The sequence below is a fragment of the Cavia porcellus genome, unplaced genomic scaffold (assembly GCF_034190915.1).
Source record: "Cavia porcellus strain 051 isolate PalLab524CR breed Dunkin Hartley unplaced genomic scaffold, mCavPor4.1 scaffold_20, whole genome shotgun sequence".
NCBI classification, from domain to species: domain Eukaryota; kingdom Metazoa; phylum Chordata; class Mammalia; order Rodentia; family Caviidae; genus Cavia; species Cavia porcellus.
Window position 1 is genome coordinate 23,813,698 of NW_026947503.1, and position 23,348 is coordinate 23,837,045.

The 23,348-nt window shown below is 42.0% G+C and overlaps 1 protein-coding gene and 1 long non-coding RNA gene across 3 annotated transcripts in view; one reads left to right on the forward strand and one right to left on the reverse strand.

Annotated features, from left to right (window-relative positions):
- Positions 1-9,080: 9,080 nt before the first annotated feature.
- LOC106028564 (uncharacterized) lies at positions 9,081-10,338 on the reverse strand. 2 transcript variants are annotated; one of them, XR_001202186.2, is made up of 3 exons: positions 9,985-10,338; positions 9,404-9,874; positions 9,081-9,236 (listed from the first exon to the last, which is right to left on the reverse strand). It is a non-coding gene; the product is annotated as an uncharacterized LOC106028564 (long non-coding RNA). The 2 variants fall into 2 exon arrangements; XR_010041395.1 differs by having other exon boundaries at positions 9,081-9,874.
- Positions 9,745-23,348, forward strand: part of Ccbe1 (collagen and calcium binding EGF domains 1) — a 260,835-nt gene continuing 247,231 nt past the window's right edge. The window contains exons 1-2 of the mRNA XM_013157228.3: positions 9,745-9,904; positions 10,335-10,415. Coding sequence (XP_013012682.3) covers positions 9,771-9,904; positions 10,335-10,415 — 215 coding nt within the window. The 5' untranslated portion in view covers positions 9,745-9,770. The remainder of the gene's footprint in view (positions 9,905-10,334; positions 10,416-23,348) is intronic.

Consider the following 23,348-nt stretch of genomic DNA (forward strand, 5'->3'; position numbering starts at 1 on the left):
CCTTCACCATATATGTAGGACCTGATGAGATGTATGTCCTTAGGAATCAGACTCTGAAAGTTCAGGCACATCTAGACACGGACTAAAACGGTTTTATTTGCATGAGGACCCAAGGAGCCCCTGGGTAATAGAAAATGAAGAAAACAGAGATGTGGCTTGTCCATAAGACCACAAATACATGGCACCCACACAGCTTTGTGACCTGGCCTTGGTCAAGGAAGATATGTACCAGGTGACTGGTGAAGAGGGACCAAAGCTGAGCTCAGAGACTGTGAGAGGGACAGTTATATAGTATGGTAGAAAGAGACGTCATCCTGCCTGTCTACCAGGCTCCATCCTAAGGAAATGTGTCCTGTGTTCTTGATCCTGAAAGAGTAAGTCAGGCTACAAAATCTCACCATTGGGATTAGGGTTGAGAAGGGTTTGCAGGCAATCTACTTTATCTCCAGATTGTTAGTGAAGAGATGCCACTGTGTTCTGGTGACCAGACAATCTGTGCACCTAAAGGGAACTTGCTCTTTCCTACCTCCACTCACTTGCATAAAACAGGACCAGAGTTTCAAACCTTCCCTCTCTTCAGTCATAGAGGCCATATGGTCCTACCTACGGTCAGTCATAGAATTCCCTGGGTCCCCCTTCCCACTTTTGATGACAATGCAACGATTTTAGCCCATTTCACTTCTTAATGAGTTCATTCCCTTCTGGTTTCAATCTCTCGATCCATTTTTCTCCTTGAGCACTGTCCAAAAGAAATGTAATGAAAGCCACCTGCACAATTTTAATTGGTCAGTGGCCTCATTAAAAAGTAAAAAGAAACAGAGGAGGTTAATTTTATTAATAAATTATATATTATCCAATATATCCAAATATCACCCATATAAAAATGTAATAGGATGCCACATGCAATTTTTTAATACTAAAGTCTACAGGAGAAATTGGCTCTGTGAGGCCTCAACTTTAGCCCTGACCTGTAGGCTATAAGATAAACTTGTACTGTTTTAAGCCAGTGAGCACAGTAATTCATTACAGTAGCTGTAGGCAATCAACACAAGAGGATTTTCTTTTATCTTGTATTTTTTCCTATCACATCCAGCACTGATTTTGGCATGGTTATTTTCCTTGCTCATTTCTCCACTAGACTTGTGGCTCCCTGGAGATAGTTTCCCCCTCATTTACCTTAGTTATGCCAGTACTCAGCATTGCTTAGCATCTGGTCAACACTCATTCATTTTTTTAAAAGAATGAATGAAAAATAGGCAAAGATGTTGCTTCCTTCTTTTACAGTGGGAAAAGAGAGCTATCATCATACTAACCAACATAAGGGGCTCACGGGTCTTAACATAACACAGGGAAGACCTGAGCAGCCTCTGCTGCCGCCAGCAGCAGGTGAACAGACAGGTCAGGAAGGAGCCAAAAGTGTCAGGGCAGGGAGCTAGTGTGGTGGCACAGGTCAGCCCAGCCACATGTGTTATGCTCCAGGAATGTGTAAACCAGAAGCATAGACCTTAAGGACTGCTTTAGATTCGTAAAAACTTGGAAAACAAACAGAATTCTAAGAAAAATATTTTCACAGATCTTGGGTTCATGCCAGGACAGCAGAGACCTGAGGTAGCTGCTGAAGAAAGGTGGGAAGAGAGGGAGATTGGATTAAGTGTAGAGATCTGATGGAGACCGAGTAGAGAAAGATGGCGAGGTAAGAAGTACAAGAATGAGCAGGTGGGAAATAAAATGCAGGGAAGCTATCGGGAGGGAAAGGGTTAAACCACTCAGATTTGGAAACAGGAGATAAATTAAAGTGGAGAGAAGAGTGTGAAGCAATGACTGTCAATAGTAGGATTTCTCAGCTTCAGCTCCACTGGCATTGTGAGCCAGATGGACTCCTCATGTGAGTGAGACAGACCACCTTGTGCATGGTGTCAAGCGGAGCAGTGTAGCTCCCTCCTCTCATTAGATGCCAGTGAATAAAGGCACCCTGATCCCAGTTGTGACAACTAAAAATGTATCCAGACATTGCTAAATTTCCCCTGGCAACAAAATAGCCTCCAAATTGATAACCATCTGCTTTAGAGGAAGAAATAGGATTGGAAAAGGGGAAGGACATCCTTTGAGGAAGAACAGAGTAGCAGAAACAAAACAATAGGGAAGAGACAGTAAAGCCAGAGCTAGAAAGTGAAAGCACCTGACCACCACAGGAGGAACAGCAGACAAGATTACTGATGGACAAGAATGGAAAGGGAAACAGGAGGAAATTAGACAGAAGAGGAAAAAAGGACGTCCTTAAGGACATCAGGGACCACGGTGTAAGGGATAATGCTAGCCAGAGAGGACATCAACTTTAGAGTTGATCAGTGAGAGGGTTCATTGATGGGTTACTGATGTGCAAGGTCAGGCCCATTAGTCTTCTATCAGGCTGTAAAGATGCAAGAGCCAAATCCATGTCAAACTGTGTGCATACAACTTTCAGGCTCATTATAATTATACTACAGATAAATGCTGGAACTGAAAGAAGCTTCCAGAGGGTTCAACTCACTTTCTGATTAATGATCATGACTCTCATCAGAAGTTTCGAACCAACTAAACATCTTTAAGTGATATACTCAGGTCTAAACATCACTGATCAAGCAGAAAGAAGGTAAACAATTACCCTAATTCACCAGAAACAAAAAGGGTTGCATACCAATTAAGTGAAAGTAAACCAAGTTAGCTCATTTTATCTGGCATTCCTTTGGGATTTTGCACTGTTGTTAAAGATTAAGACTGAAGAATGTAAAACCACACTGATCTTAAACCATCCACTGCAGACAAGCCAACGACTTCGAGTTGTGGATGTGTCTTGTTGGAGTGAGAGACAGGGATGGGGAAGAGATGGGAAGACTGATTCAATGTTCTTCCAGCCAGCTGTAGCAAACTGTGACCATATCTTACCTTCTGTTTTTCTTAGATTTCAAATAATAGGTTTTTAATCAGAAGGAAGTCTACGGAAATATACTAGGTTGCGAAGTTTTCAAAATATCTTGTCTAGCAAAAATATTTTGTTTTCTTAATCATTGAGTTCTGTGAAAGTTCGAAGTCTGATAAAGACCTGTCTCAGGTCCAGGGTTGGAACTATATGGATGATTTACAAAAGCAATGAAACTTTTAAGTTCTGAAATGTAGTCTCATTCTGCTCACTCCCGCATCAGCCAGCAGATATTTTTTCTCCGTGAGGATGGAGAATGGTCCAGCTTAGCTTTGCTATAGACAGTGATCATCCAATGCAAAGGTAAGAACTTACTGGGCCAGCTGGGTGACATACAGTTGCAGGAGGAGGACGGTTTCTGAGCATGAAATATGTAGACTCTCAGGGTTTTTGGCTATGGTTTTCATTTGTCCCTTGTCTTAGTTATTTTCTTATATTGCAAGGACAAAATACCTGGAATTCACAAATTAAATTTGTTAAATTTAATTTCACAAATTAAATTTATTGAAACATTTTAGGTGTATATAATGATCACATTCATCATAGGGAATTTGTACCTGTACATGATGTATCTTGATTCTTTTTCTCCCTTCTTTCCCTTCCTCCTTTCAATCCTTCCTTCCCTACTGATTTAGAAAAGTATTGTTTCCATTTTTTCCCTTTTCTCATTCTGTTCCTTTTCCCCTTCCTTCCTTCCCCCTCCCCCATCCCTAGTTCCCCTTCTTATTTGAACATTTTTCTTCCTATTTCTCAATATCTATTTTGGTACTTACTGAAAGAGTTTTGGCCCAGGCTGGACACTGTAGCTGGTAAAGCCTCAGAGGGAACCAAGGAGCTCCATCTCCCCCACCCCTAGGAATTTAACTATGGCACCAAAAGAATACCAGTGGGCTACCTGTGCATCCCTAATGCCCCTCAGGCTCCACCCCTAACCTAAGCTACATGTATGCCTCCACTCCACGAGTCCCACGGAGAGATCACTGGACGGAGAGTGTGTGGGGGGGGGGGAGATGCCACGCCTCAAGGGATCGGGGGTGTCTCTCCCCGCATTCTCAACAAAAAGGTCATTTATATTTCATACTTCTTATCTTTTCAGCTGCTGCCGGTCCCCCACAGTTCTATCACTTACACCTTTGTTCTCTTTACACCTGAAAAATTGTGGTATTTACACATATGTGTCTGATTTGTTTCGCCTAAGAATATGTTATCAAGGTGCATCCATTTACCTGGAAATGTCTCTAAATTATCCTTCTTTATGGCTGAGTAGCAATCCATTGTATAAAAGAACTACATTTTTTTATTCGATCATCAGTTGATGGAATTTGGACAGTTTCCAAGGTTTAGCTATTATAAACTGTGCTGCTATAAACAAGCGTGTACATACATTGCTGTGGTATGATGTTTTATTTCTTTTGGGAAAAATAACAAGAAGGAATAGCTAGGGCAAATGGAACCTCTAGTCTTAGTTTTTTGAGGAATCTCTGCACTAAATTCCATAGTGACTACACCAGTATACACTCCCACCAGCAGTGGAGAAAGGTTTCTTTTCCCTCACAGCCCCATGAGAGCACTTTATTGTGCACTGGATTTGCCTTTGGTGACCTGGATGTCTGGGACTGCATCCTGTTTAAGTGTCTTTTCATTTTCTTTTTTTTTTTTAAAGTTTAATTCCTAGCTTGATGCTTGTAAATTGCCTATGCCGAGCAGCTTTGTTGCCAGTGCTTAGAACCCTGAGGAAATACTCCATTTCAGTGGTGTTCTCCAAGTGTAGCTGGATTTTGAGTTTTGAATCTGTTGCAAGACCCTTCCTCTTCAGTTTATTGGGGATGAGAAGTTGCTGCCTACTTAGCCCAATCCTTGATTCTTTGGCACTGCCGAGGGTGTTCTTCAGGCGATCTCAGTCTTGGTATACCAGGAAGAGCAACTGGTTAGAACAATTATGCCACTTTGGCTAAAGTGGTATAATTAGTAGTAACAATAGCATCAAATACATCCTAGAAAATGTCAAACTGAGATAACTATTAATTTGTCACATTTAACTGTATGAACTAGATTTGTGGTTATATAACAATGTAAAATGAACCACAAAATTGTATGCAGTAAATATGCTCAGTGTAGTGTTTTACCCTCAGGAGAGAAAATATAAAAAGGATTAGGGGAAAAAATAAGAGAAATAGGAGAGGAAGAGATTAGAAGCAAAGCCGGTGGACAAATGATGATCACATAAACTTTGGGAAACTGGTGAAGAGACAGCAGGGAAAGAGAGAAGAAAGAAAGAAAATAAGAACAGGACACCACCACCACCACCACCACCACCGTCGCTTCAGATCCTGGAGGCCAACCTCCCCCTTCTTCTCCCTGAAAGGTTGCTGTATGCCAGTGTCTGGACACCAAATCTTGAAGAGGCTCTTTCTCTGCCATCTTCCCAGAAGTCTAGCTATCTACCTACAGTAAGTTTGCATGCTTTGTTAGTATGGACACTTAATATGCTTTTGACATATAATTTAGATCATTGCTCATATTATTCACAGATAATAAAGTGGTCTATCTACATGTAAGTCCAGCTAATCTTTTACAGTTGCTTCTACTTCAAAATTGGGCAACTGTGAGATTCCATGATAGACACAGAAATCTGACATTTTTTGTGTGTTTGGAGAGAAAATTCCAGAGATCTACAGCTTTGGGAAACTTTTAGAACTTGTACTTTACTAGTTTTGTGTGGAGGTAATGGATAGCCCCTCCCCAAAATCAGGGCTTTAAAGTCACTGTATTAAAATATTTTGACTCCTTTTGCCTCAAGCAACTCCTTAGAATGGTTTGGAAACTAGTGTAGTGCAGCAGTTTTAAAGATGCAACCCTATTTCTCTAAGCAGACCTGGCTGTATATTACTCAAAACTGAAGGGAAGTTATTAGCGCTTCCTACTTATTTTAGTAGTAGCTTATCTTGATCCCTCTCAGTACTGCATTAACTTTACTCACTTTTGTTGAATTATGTTTTTATGAAAAACACTTTACAGTTATGTGACTGTTTCTACATTTCAGGGAAACCAGCAAGAAACTGTCATTTTAAAAAAGCAAGTTTTAGGCCTTTCCTTTACGATCAACTTAACTCTTATAACTGATTGTGTAATTATCCTGAATTGACTTTTGAGAATCTGAGAAGTGACTTGTGATCTGCTTTAAATGTATACATGACTTTCTGCTTATAAAGTGTTTTTCAATATTAACTTTACTTCAGTTTTTTTTTTATTCAACTGATTTTTCCTTTGTCATAACTGCTTTATGTCATTTTATCCGATATTAAACACACACTATAAAATAGCATATTTTTGTGAGCCACAAATCATGAAGAAAAAATGTAAACAAATAGGGAATCAAAACATCCTAAATGGGGTGGTCTGTTCTTTATAGTAGTATAACTTATCTTTCTTCCCTAATTCCATGCAGATAAAATAAGACTTTGGAAGTCCTTAAAAGTGAGTACCATGGCAGGTCTAATTTTTACTATCCTGTTTTTCTTTCACTTTTCTTCTTTCTTTTTCTCTCCTTTTCCCCCTCCACCCTCACCCGCTTCTTGTGGTGCTGGAGATCAACCCAGAGCTTAGTGCTTGCTGCAAACAAACTCCACTACTGAGCTACGCCCTCATCCCTCTCTTTGTTTTTGAACGTTGGCCTCTATTCTCCAATCTCACTGACTCCCAGAAAACACTAGCAGTACTGCCTAGTAATACCTGTTCCACCAGGGAGCTAACCTCTAGCACACACTGCACTACGCAGCCCCAGGCACAGCCCCGAGCCCCTAGGACATGGTAAATTGTGTAACTATCCACTCTCTGGTTTGTTTTAGGATAGCTGACAGCTCTTTATGGAAAACATTGCTGAGTGGTATGCTGAAAAGAAATAATCACACAAGGCCTCCCTTCAGGAGCATTTAGCTCCGGATCATTAATCTTTGCAACACTCCTACGAAAGAAAAAAAGGGACAAGCTCTCTCATGCTAGTCTAGTGGTCCATACATGAGAGAATGGGGAAGAACATCAGGAGCAGGTCTGTGGTGGACCAGAGTTGTGCAGAGAATGAGCTCAGAACAAGAAAAGCTAAAACTCTTGAGGTTCCCACCACACACAGCGTTAGCACTGGTATCTCCCAGCAGGCTACAACCTAAGCAAAAGCAGGTTTGTCTTTTGCAGAGTGGTTTAACTCTTCAGTCCCCAGTGTCCATAAATGGCCATCCTCATGTCCTTCACCTAACCGTACTGTCCTGCCCAGCCCCCACACTCAGCATAAATGTCTGCTATCAGTTGCTGAGAACCAGTTGAAATTCCAGGCGTGCAGGCTACAGTTTTTCAAAAGGTCTTAGATGTAGCTCACCCCCTGCAGAAATGCTCTGACCACCCACCCACCCATGAGATTCCTCCCTAGTCAAATCTGGCCTGTTTTCTTAGCCTGGCAATTTCCCAAGTGTTCATCCTTGCAGATACTCAGTGTAGGGGACTAACAATAAGAAGACAGCAAAGCAGGCTTCTCAGCAATTTTATGCCACACAGCTGCGTATTATGGATGTGGTTCTGCTTCTATCATTTTGCAGCTTGCATTACTTTTCTTGAAAATCTGCATGTCCAAACACATGCCTTACTAAGTGCCATATAATGAAGCCAACAACTACTCTCCAACATCATGCTCTATTCTTTGTAGAACAGACACACTATAGTAGGAAAACAAGATGAGATTAAGAGGGATGCAAGTTATTCCAAAATAGAGGAACTGGAAGGAATAAAAATGGAACCTCCTGCTTGCAGGATGGCTCTTCCTTCCAAGATGAGATCAAAGACTGTTATGACAATTTAAAGTAATGCATTTTTCATAAGCTTCAGGAGGGGTTTATTTTTCATATGCTTAGGGAGGCCTCTCTTTAGGAACCTACACAGACTCCTCCTATATATCTACATAGTAAAAAGCTAGAAAGCTAAGAAACCTAAAACCTAAATTTCTATGTATGCAATAGTTTACATTAAAGTAATGAGTTAATGTCTACTGAGCACTTGATGTATGCTGGGCACTGTGCACAACTGCTTTCTATGTATTACTTCATTTGATATTTACAAAATTTTTGAGGCAGAGCCCCAAAAATTTTACAGGTGAGCAAACTGAATTTCAGAAAGTTACTCTCTGCTGGCACTGATTCACCTACAAACTCATCACACCTGGGTTTGAAAGCAGGGGTTTTTTTGTTTTCCTTCCTGATTCCATAATGGGTTACTATGAAGTTCTATAAGATTCTGAAGGGTCTGCTGAGTTACCGTTTGAAAATGAGGTTTTGTAGCAGCACTATATTTTAATATCAAGTGTGCCCTATGTCTTTCATCTCTATGTAAGTTTTGTAGGAAAAAACCTCCTCCCTGAATTAAGAAATGAGATACTTAGGTCCAAGGGATATTTTGAGAATTAAATTAAAAAAATCATAAATATGGATGACCTTTGAAAAATATGAAATATTCTACAGAAGAATGCGGACATCATTGCTGTAAAAATGTCACTGTATATGTGATGTGTGGAATAATTTTTAGTTGGCCAAAATACTGTGTCGATAAAAACAGTTGTCTAACCAGTGTGCATACGGGTGATTTGTGAACACACTGCAATCTCACCTTTTCCTAGGACACATAACATCGATGTTAGAGTTGAGCATTAATGTCAAACTTCATGCTTTCAAACTATTTAATGGGCTGCATTCTCTTAGTTAACTCTGTGGTGCAGTCTACCTCACTTCTCTTTGACAAACAAATAAGACTCCTAGCGTGTAGCAGTGTTACAATGGCAATTTATATGAATTACAATCGCCTCCTACCCCGCTTTTACAGACTACAGACAAGCAAGGCCTCATAGACCTGGAAGGAGCAGGATCTGCAAGTAAGGAACCCTCCCTCTGTCCCTAGCCCTCCCGGCTGATGCAAGGCGCTTCCAGCCCTCAAGCTACGGGTAAGGGGAAAAACAGAAAAGCAACTCTGGGCAAGAGGATGTAAAACTCCCAGAGCCACCTGTGAAGCTTCCTTGCTTGTCTCGAACTTGAGTTACGAAAACCGTGGCACAGTCTGTATACAAATGAAACGACCGGAGGAATTTTAATGAAGACTACATTTTATTGGTAGGGTTGCATCAGGTTTGCAAAAAGCGATTTGGGAAGTCCTCTGTAGCCTCTCAACTCCTTCCTTCTTTCCATATTCCGAGGGCAAAAATAAAACCTGTGATCACTGAGAAGCGCGGTGTAGGTTCGCACTAGGAAAACGCAAACTTGGGCTTGGCCTTGGGCTTTGGAAATGAACAGACAACAGGAAAGAAGCCTATTCCACCCCTCGCCTCCCCTCCCCCTCCCGCGGTGAGAACCGGCTCCTCCCTCTCCTAGGCGTGCGACCCTAGTACAACTGCAAACAACGCCTGCTCACCACACCCTGCGCTCCTCTCCGAGAAGGAAGAGGGACGACTGAGGACAGCCCGAGCCTGGGGGAACCAGTGCGTCAGTTCAGCGGGAGCGCCGCGGGTCCCGGATCCTCGCGCCGGGCGAGAACCACGCGTACCTGCCTCGGTGCGGAGTTTGCAGTCAGCATCCGACTCGGGTTAGCCGGATCCTCCACCGCACCCAGCCCCGGCCGCTCCGCGTCCCGAGCCCCTGAGACGCGCGCAGGTGGCGCAAGCGCCCCTGCTCTCCGGCGCCCCCTTCCGGGGAGAGGGACGGCGGCGGCCGCGGCGGGGAAGCAGAGCTCAGGGCGGGGTGAGCGAGCTCGGGCGCGAGGAGAAGCCGGAGCTACCCTGATGGTGCCGCCGCCTCCTTCGAGCCGGGGAGGAGCGGCCGGGGGGCAACTGTGCAGAAGCCTGGGTCCGCTACTGTTGCTCCTGGCGCTGGGACACTCGTGGACCTACAGGGAGGAGCCCGAGGACGCCGACAGGTAAGCGTCGCCAGCCCCAGTGGAGGGTGAGCTGGCGTGCGCCCGGCTGGCGGGGTGCAGGCGGTGCCCCCAGTGCCCACCTCCGCAGCGATCGCGCGCCCTCGCTCCTCCCGCCGCGCACAGGCTGCAGCTCAGCTGTACCCGGCGACTTCTGTGTCTTGGGTAACAGCCTCCTCGTTCTTGACCGGGCTTTCCCTATCTGTGGGTGGGGTGCTGTGGTACCCTTCGCGTGGCTGCCTCAGCCTTTCATCTGGGGCTGAGTTCGCTCTGCTGGGACCCTGCTGTCCTGGCTTGTCCTGTCCGAATCCGCTCTGCATACGCGCACGGAAAGCAGCGCCTGCCCGGCGCGCTCAGACTCAGATGCCGGGACGCACACTGCTTTTTGCCCCCGTTCACCATCCTCAGCCTCTGCTCTTCAACTTTTTCGTAGAGAAATCTGCTCGGAAAACAAAATCGCGACTACGAAATACCCGTGCCTGAAGCCCTCGGGCGAGCTCACCACGTGCTTCAGGTAAGCGCGCCCAGACTGGACTGGAAGATAGCGCTGCGAAGGGGGATTTGGGGACGCGCCGCTCGGCGAGTGGGAGCCGCGTTTGTGCTGGAATGTGCGGAGCTCATTCTCCTTTGGGAGCAAACGTGTGTTCCGGCCCCGCGCAATGTCAGGCTACCGAGTTTGCACCTCCCGGATGTGTCCACAGTTCCTGATCCCGTTTAACGCTCCCTGAAGTACTTGGGAGTGCACGTTGACTGTGACTGGATTGGACTGTGAGTGTAAATGGCAGGGAATAGCCAAGACAAATGGCTGTTTTTGCTTGTGCGTTTTGTTTTGTAAATAGAAAGTCAACAAGGAAATACTTGGCATTTGGCTGTCTCTTGACCTTGTGTCAGGACAGAGTGTATCACACAGGGTCATGGCCTCTGGTGGAAGGGTCAATGACATGGGAGATTGTGGGTGGATGACATTGCTGTGTTGAATGAAAACAGGATTTCAGACTTTGGGAAAACAAATGGTCTTTCGGAAAATGTGAACCGTGGAGCCACCTGGGTGCTTTTATGTCAGTCACCTGAGCTCTTGGTGAAGACCAAAGGTGGACAGGGATACAAAATCTAGACTTAAACTGCTCCGTAGGTAGTTCCCATACCCATCAGGAGTTAAGAACAGGTGGTTCTTATTTCCCCGAAGGAGAAAGCTTTCATACTTGCAACTTTTGTGAGGTGTGAGGATTGAATTGCTTTATTCAGTCATTGAATTCTTGGCTTCTCTTGGATAGAGGAGACCTGTGCCCTTACGTATTTTTAACTGCCTACTTTGTAAATGTACTAGGTGAGCTTCTGGGATCACATATGCCAGACTGTCGCTGAGAATTACTACTGTAGTACCAGGTTAGCTATTGGCTAGAATGAGGTAGCATACGTAGCAAATCCCACAAATGAACTTGAAATAACTTGAATAACAGTAAGGAGGACATTTACCACCCATTATGTCATAGACAGTGGATCAGTCATAATGTTTTTGGCTGTAAGAAACCATATTCCACATTTGATGGTCCCTTGGTGTTTGTCCTAAATTAGTTTTGACAAGTACCAAATTGTTTTGACTATAAAGGGTAACAAGCTACCAGTAAGTTTGAGCTTGCTTTTGGAGCACCAAACAAATGAATGCAGAGGCCAATTTTCAGGTCAAAATGAGTCAGGGACTAAATTTGGTGAGTTTCAAAGCAAGTCTTGTCTGTCCTCAAAGACTCAGATTAAAGTGATTCCCAAGCTGGTTAGTTTAGTGGTATAAAAGTGCCATCAGGACTGGGAGTTTAGCTCAGTGGCACAAGTGTCTGCCTGGCAAGTGCGAGGTCATGAGTTAGATCCAAGGTACCAAAACCAAAATGCTACCAGTTACATTTCATGCTTGTGCTTTTAAGTCTGTCTTTGGCAATGTGTGACAGCAATCACTTAGGTCTGTGATAGGGAAACTTTTAGAGTCCTCGATATGTACAGTCTGCTGTGGCATGTGTGCAGTTGGTTTGCCACCTCTGACTTAGGTGAATCAGCAGCTACTTCTAAAGCTCAAGAACAGCTCCTCCTTAGAAAACATGGGGGTGAATACTAGATCAGAATTGAGTTAGTAGAGAATGAAATAGTATGTTTATTTGGAATACTTTTGAGGGCTAACTGCATGAGCAAGATCACCCAGCTGCGGAAATGACCTGGTGGTGGGTAGCAGGGTTGCTTGCCTGGTTCTAGCTCTGTGTTTCACCCACACGCCCACAGCGCTTTCTGGTTTCTTGGAACACGTTGGTTTTTTGTTTGTTTGTTTTGTCTTTTTCCTTTTTATCGGTACCAGGGATCAAACTCACGACTGCCTGCTTGCAAGGCAGGTGCTTATGCCGCTGAGCTAAATCCCCAGCGTCAACTGCTGTATGAAGCCTCTAATGTAACATGAAAAGTGTCCCTGAGATGGTTTGCTCACTTATTCAGTCCTAAAGGTCAGACTTCACATAAATAAGTGACGATTACAGAACGTACATCAGCCTTTCAAAAATCCTGGGTGTTGATTATTTTGTTATACTGTTACTGCCAACTTTTCCAGATTTCTTAAAGCAGTGTGGTATCTCTCTTAGCCTATCTCAACCAGAGACACCAGCATTTTTTTGGCGTGTGTTTTCAATAGCTAAAGGAAGCTCATGATCTAGCAAAGATGATGTGTTATATCAAAGAAAAGAAAGCATAAAGACATTGAGTTTGGGGGATGGAGAGGATATTTTCGGCTTGAGAAAGTGGTAACGGTCCCTGTGCATGTTAAATTTAGTTTTATTTTATATTTAAGTCATTTTCCTTATGGAAATCAGCATTGGTTTATACTATTTATATAACTTATTGATGTCTTCAAAACAGAGTCAGCTGCAAGTTGCTGCCTTTATTTTGTTTTTGAGGCCCACGATTTGTGGAACGCTGTGTCCTTGGTTTGTGAGCTCTGATTACCCTGCCCAGTAGTCCTCTGCTGCTTTTAGGTGTGATCTAGCACACCATCATCAGGACACTCATTAGACCTGCAGGCTACTCCCCGCATCTCCTGAATCACGGTAAACATCATGAGACATAATTAGACGCGCTGAAACTTGAGAAGCACCCCCATAGAAACCAGGGCTGTGCAGACCAATTTGGACCGATCCTCGGGTGTAGGGAGGCCTCTGCAGATGAGTGGCAGGCTGGTGCTTAACCCTGATTAATATGAAAGGAGACGAAGCAATAGCCTATCAGGAAACCAGACTTTGCTGAGGGTTCTTTTTAGCAAAACTGAAGTAATCTGTTTACTGCCAGGCCTTTTTTCTCCGACTAGATAGGATCCTACTTTTTTCCAGGTGTGTTATGGTACAGTTTTCAGCACAAGTGAAAGCTGATCTTGTTAAAAGAGATTTTTTTTTTAAAAGAAAAATTAATGATATGGCAAGTACATTTCTTTCTTTGTTTTTTGACAGTATCTCGCTGTATAGCCCTGGCTCAAACTCCTGGCAATCCTCCTGCCTCAGCTTTCCAAGTGCTGGTATTATAGGCTTGAGCCACCATGCCGAGCTGGAAAGTAGATTTGATACTGAGCATGGTAGATGAAATAAATTTGATCTGCATGACATAAAACAATGTATTGAGAACTAAATGATTTAAAGAAGAGGTTCACTCTGAATAGTCTTCAAACCTCATTTATTTTACCCCATTTCACCTAAGTAGCACCATTCTGTTCTTAACAGTTTATATTTATTACATAACAATGACAACTTGAGACTTAACCTTGTACTCAGCATCATTCCTTATGTGGTATTTCGGATGTCACTCTGTAGCATTTGTATTATCTCAATCTTACAGAAGAAGGAATAAAAATATTCAGGAATAACATGCTCAGGGTTTCAAAACTTGACACAGAAGAGGGCTAAGACTTCAAAACCAGGCTTCAAAATCTGGGCCCATTATCATCTCTGAGGTGCCTACAGATCCAGTGATGAATGTTCCAAATCCTGGGATCTACATGGTAAAAGACTAAATTCAGATGGCTATAAATTTCAGATAGTTTGTAGAAAACACTAACAGCTGATTGTAAGGTTATGCCTGTAATCCCAGTACTCTCAGAGGCTAACGCAGGAGTATCTCAAGTTCACAGGTGAGAACCTGTCTTAAAAAAGGAAAGGAAAAAAAAAAAAAAAAAAACAGCCTAGAGATATAGCTCAGTTAAAAAACTCCAGGATCATGCCAAACCCACCACCACATCCATAGTGATGCTTTTAAATTTTTGTTCTTGAGGTCTGTCTTGGATAATTGGCTTTATATTATATTATGTGCTGAACTGTTTTGTACATGAATAGCTTTCTTTCCTTGTAAGATGTTATCTCAACTGCAAGGTCAAGATGTCTGGAGACTTTCTTCCCCCAAGATATGTTGTGCCAACTACACAAAGTTTAATAAATGCTCTTTGCATGAATGCTCATGACAGCCAAATGAGTTTAAAAGAACATATTTGCTCAGTGTTATAATCTGATACAGTACATACCCTTACCAGTAGTTAAAATATTAGAACCTAGGTGTGATTTATCTGAACTGTTCATTATAGGTTATCCAAGCATGTAAAGTCATTATGATGTTACCTCCTGGAGCAAAGTTTTCCCCCCAAGTTGATTTTTTTTTTCTTTTCTCAAACTATGTAGTTTGAACAAAAGGTCTATATTTATTTGTCCTTTATTGTGTTTTATACTAGTGAAATGACGTTAAAACCTTTTTGAAATAAGAGAATATATTTGTATAGAAAACACCAGTAAAATATACTCTTTATTGAAGTGTCCAATAAATTTACTAATAGCTTTTCTGATTTCCTTAGTTAAGGATTTATTGAGCATCTATTATGAACATGAAATGAACCTAGAAAATGTTCATGTATAAAAGAATAAAATACAGTTCCTGATCTCGAATAGTTTACTGGCTTAATTTTTGGACCAAAGACTTTGAAATTGTAGCCACTGTGCAGTGGTATATATTGGAGTTCAAAGTCATGTCGTTCAGACTGTATTAATAATGGGGGACAGGTAAGTGGGAAAGAAGAGCTTTTGGAAAAGAGAACACTTTGTTTTCTAGGGTTGTTCGTTAACCAGGTATTACTTACTACAGTGTAGAGAAATGTCTGTGATTTTGTCTTTGGTTCTTGGACCTCTAAGTGGAGGCCGAGTGGTGCCTGTGGGCTGTCTGCCCCTCAGTTTTCTTGTGTCTGGTCACTGGTGTCTCACTAGGGATTGCTCTTGTGTAGGGTGGCTTAATTTCCATGGAGAAAATGATAGAGGCATAGGGAAATTCCTGCTCTGCTTTGAGGTAATGCAACCGTGTTGCCAGATCCTATGGAGAGCATTGAAAGTGGTGCAGATCTGTTTATTTAGAATTTACTTAGAATTTGTGAAGCAAGAGGTACTTCATCAGAGCAGCACCAGGCTCCAGGTGAGGATGCATCTGAGGGAAAGCATGGAAATCATTATTCTTGTGCATCACTACGTTCCCTCGGAGAGTTCTGATTATGTCAAAACCCATGAAGTGGCAAACTGCTCAGCTTTGATTCCAGCTCTTTTGCTTATTTTGTGACATTGAACGGTTTGAGTCTCCACACATTACTTTCCCCTTTTGTAAACTATAGCACTGAAGTCTAGGGTTGGTATGGATTAAATGAGTTGAGGTACATAAAGGGTTTTGAGCAGTTTGAGACAGGGAGGTGTATGATCTTCATTTTCCACTACTGTGTCTTGTGAAGTGTGGTCAGCGGATTCCTTGTAGTAGGTGCTCAGGGGACACTTGTTGAAATTTTGTGAGTTTTGTCTACTTTACAATAGATGTTCTTGAGAGAACATGTTTAGACCATAGCCATTTCTGTACCGGTCAACATGTCTTGTTTCCAAATGCTTTTCCAAGTATAGAGTAAGCACAGAAATCAATTGCATTGGGAAAATTATGTGGGTTTTGTTTCCTTCCTCCTTTCTGACTACCCACAGCATCCTATTCATGGCTGTAGAGCAGGTGGAGGGCACAATTGATTGAAATTTAAAGTTACAAGGGACCTGAGGGATTTGCTCCCTGCCTAAATTCTTAGCAGAAGTAAGGAGTCAGACTCCCAGCTTAGTCTGGTTTCTCAACTCTCTGCTGATGCCCATCCTGTGCCAGCCCAGCACCCAGCACAGCTCAGGACAGACGTGAAGGCAGCTCTGTGAGTAGCTGTTGACTCATTTAGAGCACCTGATTTCTCTTTCAGATGGCATATATTTTCCCAATCGTGCTATTAAAGAGGAAATGGCATGGAAGCTGTAGAACAGAGAGGATGGTTTTGTGCAGCGTGCTGAATCACAGGCGTGCTGAAGGCAGTCTTTTCCATGGTGGACTGGCTCTGGCATTGCTCTGTCACCCCTCTGCCACTGCTCTATGCTTGGATTGAGTGGTGGCTTCCTACATATTTGTTGAGTGACTCAAGGAACAAACATGTTAATGTTATAGGAAAAAAGTTGAGATTTGACTTGAATCTGTCAGGCCTTCCTTTTAGGATTTCTGTGTGCACCAAGTGTGCACCTTTTACCAGCAGACAGAGCCATGCTCTTCTGCACCAGAAATTAACCATCCCTCTGTGTGGTGGTGCAGTTGTTTCCATTGGCTCCCAGCTGGACCATCTTGCCTTAATTGCTAATGTATTACAGGTGTTGCCTTCTGGCAGCTCTAGCGGACACTATGAACTTCCTATTTTACATAATACCTGAAAAGGATGTGTGGGTTCCTGCCCACGTTTTGGTTGTGCCACAGACACTGGCTTTGAAGAGGAGGATGGCAGTTTAGGGGGAATCCCCTCCCCTGGTGGAGGGGGGAAGAAGCTGGGGAGTGGTCCAAGGCAGGGTTCAGTATCACTTTTTTTTTTTTTTTTTTTAATCGGTACCGGGGGATCGAACTCACCACTGCCTGCTTGCAAGGCAGGTGCTTATGCCGCTGAGCTAAATCCCCAGCCCCCCATATCACTTTTCATGCCTTCTGAGAGGAGCAATAGAGCGATTGGCAACAGCTAACAATTGAATTCACCACAAAAGGCAGTGCTTTCCCTGGTGTGTCCTTGGAGATCGGATCCAGTTGCTACTCTCACTGTTGTTGAAATTGTTGCTGCCTGACTTCAGTTCATCTTTTCTAAAAGAAGCTGGGAAAGGCACAGTGAGAAAAACCGAAATGCACTCTTTATTCTGAATACTCTGTTTTCTCAGGAGAAGGGTTGCATTTCAATCTGTTCCCACTTCACTGCAGCTCAGCTTCCCCAGATCAGTCTTCCTGCTGAGCAGGACCTGTGCTGCTTTTGTGAGTTAGAGGGTCCGCCTGCATAGGGGTTTACTTGAATGTCTTGGAGGACATTTCATCTATTCTAGTTTATTGCTTTTTATTTTGGTATGAAAAAGTAAACAGCTATGACATCTGCAGCTCCTCATCTGCCACACTAGGTCTTTTTTAATGAAGCCATTTCCTAATGTTATAGTGTGGACAATTTTCTTTTCAGTCCATAAATATTGGTCATTACAATGCATAAGCACAATTCTGTGCCCTTGACTATATCTATGAATAAAGTGGGCAAAGAATCCTGTCCCCGCCCCCCAGACCTCTAACTTCTGTTCTCATGGCAGTTACGGGTTTTAATTAAGTTTATCTTTCCTTAAAGGAATTTTGACCTAAAGAAGTCTTTTGGGACATCTTAAAGCTAGCTTTTTTTGGCATACATCTGACTGTCGTATTTTAGGGGCTAAGATACTGAAATTTCCTGTAGCCCAGCTGTATCTTTTTCAGTAAAAGAAATCTTACAGCTCCAAGCAAGGACACAAGCACCCAGAGATGGTGGTGTTTTGTTTTTTTTCCTGCAGAATCTCTAGTAAGAATTTAACATGTGCCACAAGTTTCTTGTTTCTAAGAGTTATTGGAATGTGAAAGAATTGCAGACAGAGCACTAATTCCCTTCCATGTGACCTGTGAGATGGATGGCAGCGCCAAGACTGTCCCACCCAGGGACAGACACACCTAGTCCAGTTCGCTCCCACCACGGTTCTCACATTGACTTTAAGCAGTGTTATAAGAAGGCACACAGCTCTGATATTGCTTAATTTCTCTTGATAATGCATCAATAATGATGAGTGATGTCTCCATTGGACAAAGTATTGTACCAGCTTTCCGACTTTAAGGTGTAATTCATGCACCAAGAACAGATGTGAGTGTTTGAATGAATGTATGCATAGCCTTTGCATTTCTTGTGGTTGAATATGAACTCGTAACCTTACCGTTACTGCCATGCAGTCATAGGTGAGGCTTCTTCAGAGGTGGCTGGATCTAGAGTGTGTGTTGCTGAAATTGATTCATGGTGCAATGTTAGGGTCAAAGGCACTAGGATTCAGGGTGTGGATACTACCTGCTCTATGTAGTCTGGTTAGGATGAAAGAGGCAGAAAGATGCTGTTAAGGTCCCTTGTTGCTTTTGCTACCTTGTGGGAGTCATGAACTGTCTCCTCCGTGAAGCCCTTCTGCCATGCCACCCTGCTTTGGAGCCAGCCAGATATGGTCTGAAACCTCTACAAACTGTGGGATAAATACATCTTTCCCCCTTTAACTTTGGGTGTTGGGTATTTTGTATCAGCAGTGGGAGAAATGTAACTAAGATGTGGCCCTTTGTAGAAAGTTTCCTATTCTTAAAAGTGTCATCTTCATACAAAAATTAGAAGTGGGATTTTACATGTAGAGGAACCCTCATCCAGATGTATGAGTCTTCAAGGAGGTGACTTTGGGGGCAGCCATTTAGTCAGCTTCACGGTCAGGTCACTGTCCTGCATATTGTCTGGTTCTATTGCATTTGATGCTGCTGGCCAAATGTGATTCGTGACTTAGTTTCCTGATCTCCAGGAGTTGATCATGCCTTTTGTTGAATTAGAACTTCTTTTGAGTCTTCATTCCAAAATGGTATGTTCGGTGCGCAGCTTGTCAGTGCTTAAGAAATTGATTATGAAGCACTAAGGTACTGCCTGCTGCCGTCTGTGTGACTGTAACAGGCCTTCCTGTGGCAGTGGGGGGTCCTTGAGCTGTCTCGGTGGGCTTTCTGCCATTGTTTGTTGCTGACTTGAATATTGGTGATAACATGATTTTGATTGAAAACCCCCTTTCCATATACTTCTACATGTTTTGAATTTGTATAGTAAACTTTTTACATTCAAAAGTCTAATGATAGAAGAGGATATTTGGAGGAACATGTGTAGAGAAAGCCATTTTCATGGGAGGTTTTCAAATCATAGTTGTAATTATACATTTTATATATAGCTAAAAGCATTGTTTTTTGTTTGTTTTGTAACAGGTCTCACTATGTAGTTCAGACTGGCCTTGAACTTCCTATGTAATCTAGGCTGGCCTTGAACTTGCAGTGATCCTCCTGCTCAGCCTCTTGAGTGCTGGGATTACAGGTTGCTCCATTTCACAATTGCTTTGCATGGCACGTCAGTAAATTTTGAACTTAAAATTTACTCCCTTTAAAGCCACACAAATTATACCATAAACTTTGTAAAGACTCCTTAAATAGTGGTGACTCCTGACAGTGAGCATGAGGGGGAAAATAGTGAAGAATTAAAGGAGTTCATGGAACATTTTGAAGAGAAAAGAAGCCTGAGATATTTTACTAAAGGTGAAAAGTGGAAGTTGCTGGAATCCATTTGATGTGTTAGGAAGGTAAAGGAAGGCTGTGCAGTAGACAGAGCAAAGAGGAAAAACACAAGCGCAAAACCTCGGTCATGAATAGAAATGATCCTACAGAGATGAAGTTGTGTGAAATAAAGATGTTTCTACCAAAGTCTTGTGGGGCTTTTGACCTGACATGCCCACTGTAACTTAACAGCCTTTACAAAGGATGAGACACAGGCAGACTAAACTTGTATAGGTTGATAGGTTTTCTTTTTTTTAATTTTATTGAAAGAAAGAAAGAAAAAAACACAGTAAAGGGGTACAAGTAATACGGAGTTTCAAAAAAAATAAACAGTAAGAAATCACTAGTTAATAGATTACATATTGTCATCTTATAAATAATTGTTCAAGTTACAAAATTAAAGCATACAAAGTGGACATTCAAACAGTGAGACTGCAAACAGTTCTGTTCAATGATCCAACAAAAACTTAGTAATATGGTCATTTATCTTACACACCGAAACACATTTGCAGTTGTATCCTTTAAAGCACTTTCTTTTTCTTTCTTTTTTGCAATAACAATTAGCCATTTTGAGTTTTATTACTCCCACAGTTCTTACTACTTTTTTTATTTTTGGAAGAGAATAAAACCAAATGTGACAAAACAAAGTAGAGTCAGTCAAAACAAAGGATGGACATAGTACATGATGTAAAAACAGAATACAAGGTAATTAACAATGGTTACCATAATGCCTCTTGCTACCTTAAAAAGAATTGCCTATATCATCAGGTAATAAAATTAAACAAAACAGTACAGAACAAAACCAATAAAACATAAACATTAGAGACATTACAGGACTTCAAAAGAAGATAATAGTCAAACCAGAATGGGCGTCATAGTGTATCTTACTGCCTTCAAAATAGTTGCCTATACCCTCAAACTTGATACTATCAAACAGAACAGAATAGAGTAAAATCAGTCAAAACAAGATGGTGAGAGCAATACAGGGCTTCAAATCAAGTTAATAGGAAATAAAAAAAGTTACTATAATATATCCTGCTAATTTAAAAAAATTTTTCCCCTTAATTAAAAAAATAAATAAATTTTAAAAAGGGGGAAATTGAGATAAAAGAGGACATAACAAGGTAACAGTACAGGTCAGAACAGAACAATTTAAGCAACATAGTATTTCATCACGACGTAATAGTGATTACCATAGTGTCTCTTTCCTTGAAATATTTGAGTATAACGCTGTATACTATAGCATCAAACATATCAAGACAGTGTGAAACCATTGAAGAGGATGAAAGAATTACAAGGTATTTAGAACCAACTAACAGAAATTGAACAATGGTTTCTATATTATCTCTTTGCCTATAAAAATTTTTGTTTATACTATCACATATAATAAAATCCAGTAAGATACAACATGATAAAACCAATGGAGACAGAACAACAGTTTGATGGGACTTTAAAATAAGATGATATTAAATCAACACTAGCTATTATGATGTCTTGTTTTCTTCAAAATAGCTGTTCATATCATCACAGACAAAATCAAACAGCCCAGAGTAAAATCATTCCAATTAATGGTTGATAGATTTTCTAAGGTGAGTTTTGTAATCCTCAGCATGTGTCTGGCACTGTTTCCTTGGTGGCGGGAGACTGTCTAAAAGTCAACACAGAGACCGGGCCGTGACTTTTTTTAACAACTGTTCCCTCTCTGCTTTCATTTGGAATCACTCTTAGTAACATGTCCATACTTCACTCTGGAATTTCCTACAGAGAAATGGTTCACAAGTACTTCGGTGAAAAATGGCCTGGCAGAGGAGAGGTTGCCTTCCTAGGTGTGGCGGATTGATAACTGGTGGTCAGTTTAAACACTGTTGAACAGGATCATTGTAGTGCTGAGCATGGATGGCCCACCTGAGGACTGTTGCCAGCATAAAAAGGAGACCTGGAGAGGAAGAGTAATATTATGGATTATCCTAAGTGTTGTTGTGTGAAGCCATTGGTTCTCCTGGAGGAACTCCCCTGATATGAACTTGGCTGTTACATTGGAGGAGCTTGGGACTTTGTTTCTGAGAATAGCTGTGGATACTTTGGGGAAGCTCTGATCCTTACTTTGAGCATCGTTTCTGGCTTCAGAGGGGAAGATGTGTGCTGTTTAATCTCCAGAAGAAGTTTGTTGTGCTGTCTTCCTGGTATATACTTAGCAGTTATCATCAGAAGAACTTGGGACTTCATTGTTGCTGAGGAATGCTGTGGTACTTTTCAGGGGAGTCCTGGTCCTTATTTTGAGCATTGCTCCTTGGCTCTAGTAAAGAACTTCTGGCCTGCTGGCACAGACTTTCAAGCTTCCACTGCTTACCTTTTGGCTTTCCCAGAGTGGATCTGTGGGATAGCCTTGCATGGGTCAGTGTCATGGACTCTGGGTTTTCATTGAACTCATGCAGGCTACTGTCATGGAATCCAGGCTCTCGACTGGATTTTCTAGATCTTTAGTGTTGTGGACAGATTTCTTGCATTTTCTTAACCCCCTTGGATAGTGGCCATTATAAATAATACTATAAATGATATGTCCTGTATTATCTTATTCTCTAGGAATCCCCCAAGACCACAGAGCCTGTTACACCAGTTGCTGCAGCTTGTATGCAAGCTGATTAGAATCCCATTCTGAGGCAGGGTTGTGGCAGAACAGAATATGTGAGGGGCTGTTGGGATATAGCCCGTAGCAGAGCATGTGATTAGCATGCATGTGACCCTGAGTTCACTTCCCAGCACCATAAAAATTAAGCACTGGGATGTAGTTTTAACAGAATCCATAAGATTAGAAGGATTTAGGGTGTGATATCATGAACTCTTATCTAGGAGAAAGTTTGATTGAAACTAAAAATCTTGTAAAAACAATGTGGTTTGATGTTCTTTATTTGTTTATGTCAGTTTTCTGGAGCTCTTAGATGATCTGGCCTAGTTGTGTGAACATAGAGAAATTTGATACAGTAGATCTATGCTTGTGTAGAGGTCACCTAACCTGGCAACCGTTTGTAGCTGGAACTTAGTAGAGGAAGTAAAGGCAGAGAGGACAAGGCAGGAGAGTTTTGAATACGAAAATAGATTTCAAGAAAAAGACAGTTTTGAACAGCCAGAAATAAATTTCAAAAGCATTGCATATGTTACTCATGGACGAGTCTCTTAGATTGGTCTGTGAATGTGGACTTTCTCTGTCAGAAACCATCCTACCTTGTCTGTAGCAAGTTCTGACCTAAAGTGGCCTGTACACATCAGGATCCAGGAAGGTGAGAGGTGGTGCAGGGCTCACAGCCAGGCAGTGTGGCTCCAAATTGTGATTTCTTTGCTTTCCTGCCAACTGCAGGATAAAAAATGTTTTGTAGAAGAAAGGAGGACTGCTGGACAAGATGTCAGTTCCATTGGTGGGAACTAGTTCGACAAGGTATCAAAAGTAGGCTTAAGACTCCTCTATCCCCAAGAAAACTGTACCATACAGTGGTGCCATTTAATAAAGGGGACAATATTGCAAGTTTTTTGGTAACTTTTATTTCTGTGGACCCTTTCTCCAGGGTGATTTTAAGTTGCATTTCTGTGGCTAGATGTTGGAGGCTGTATTCTAACCACTTAGAGTGAGATTATCATTTTTAAAATGCAGACAATCAGGCTGCATCTTGGACTACCAAATCAGAATCCTAGGGCGTTTCCTTTGCACATGAAATTTTAAGAAGCACTGTTGCAAGCA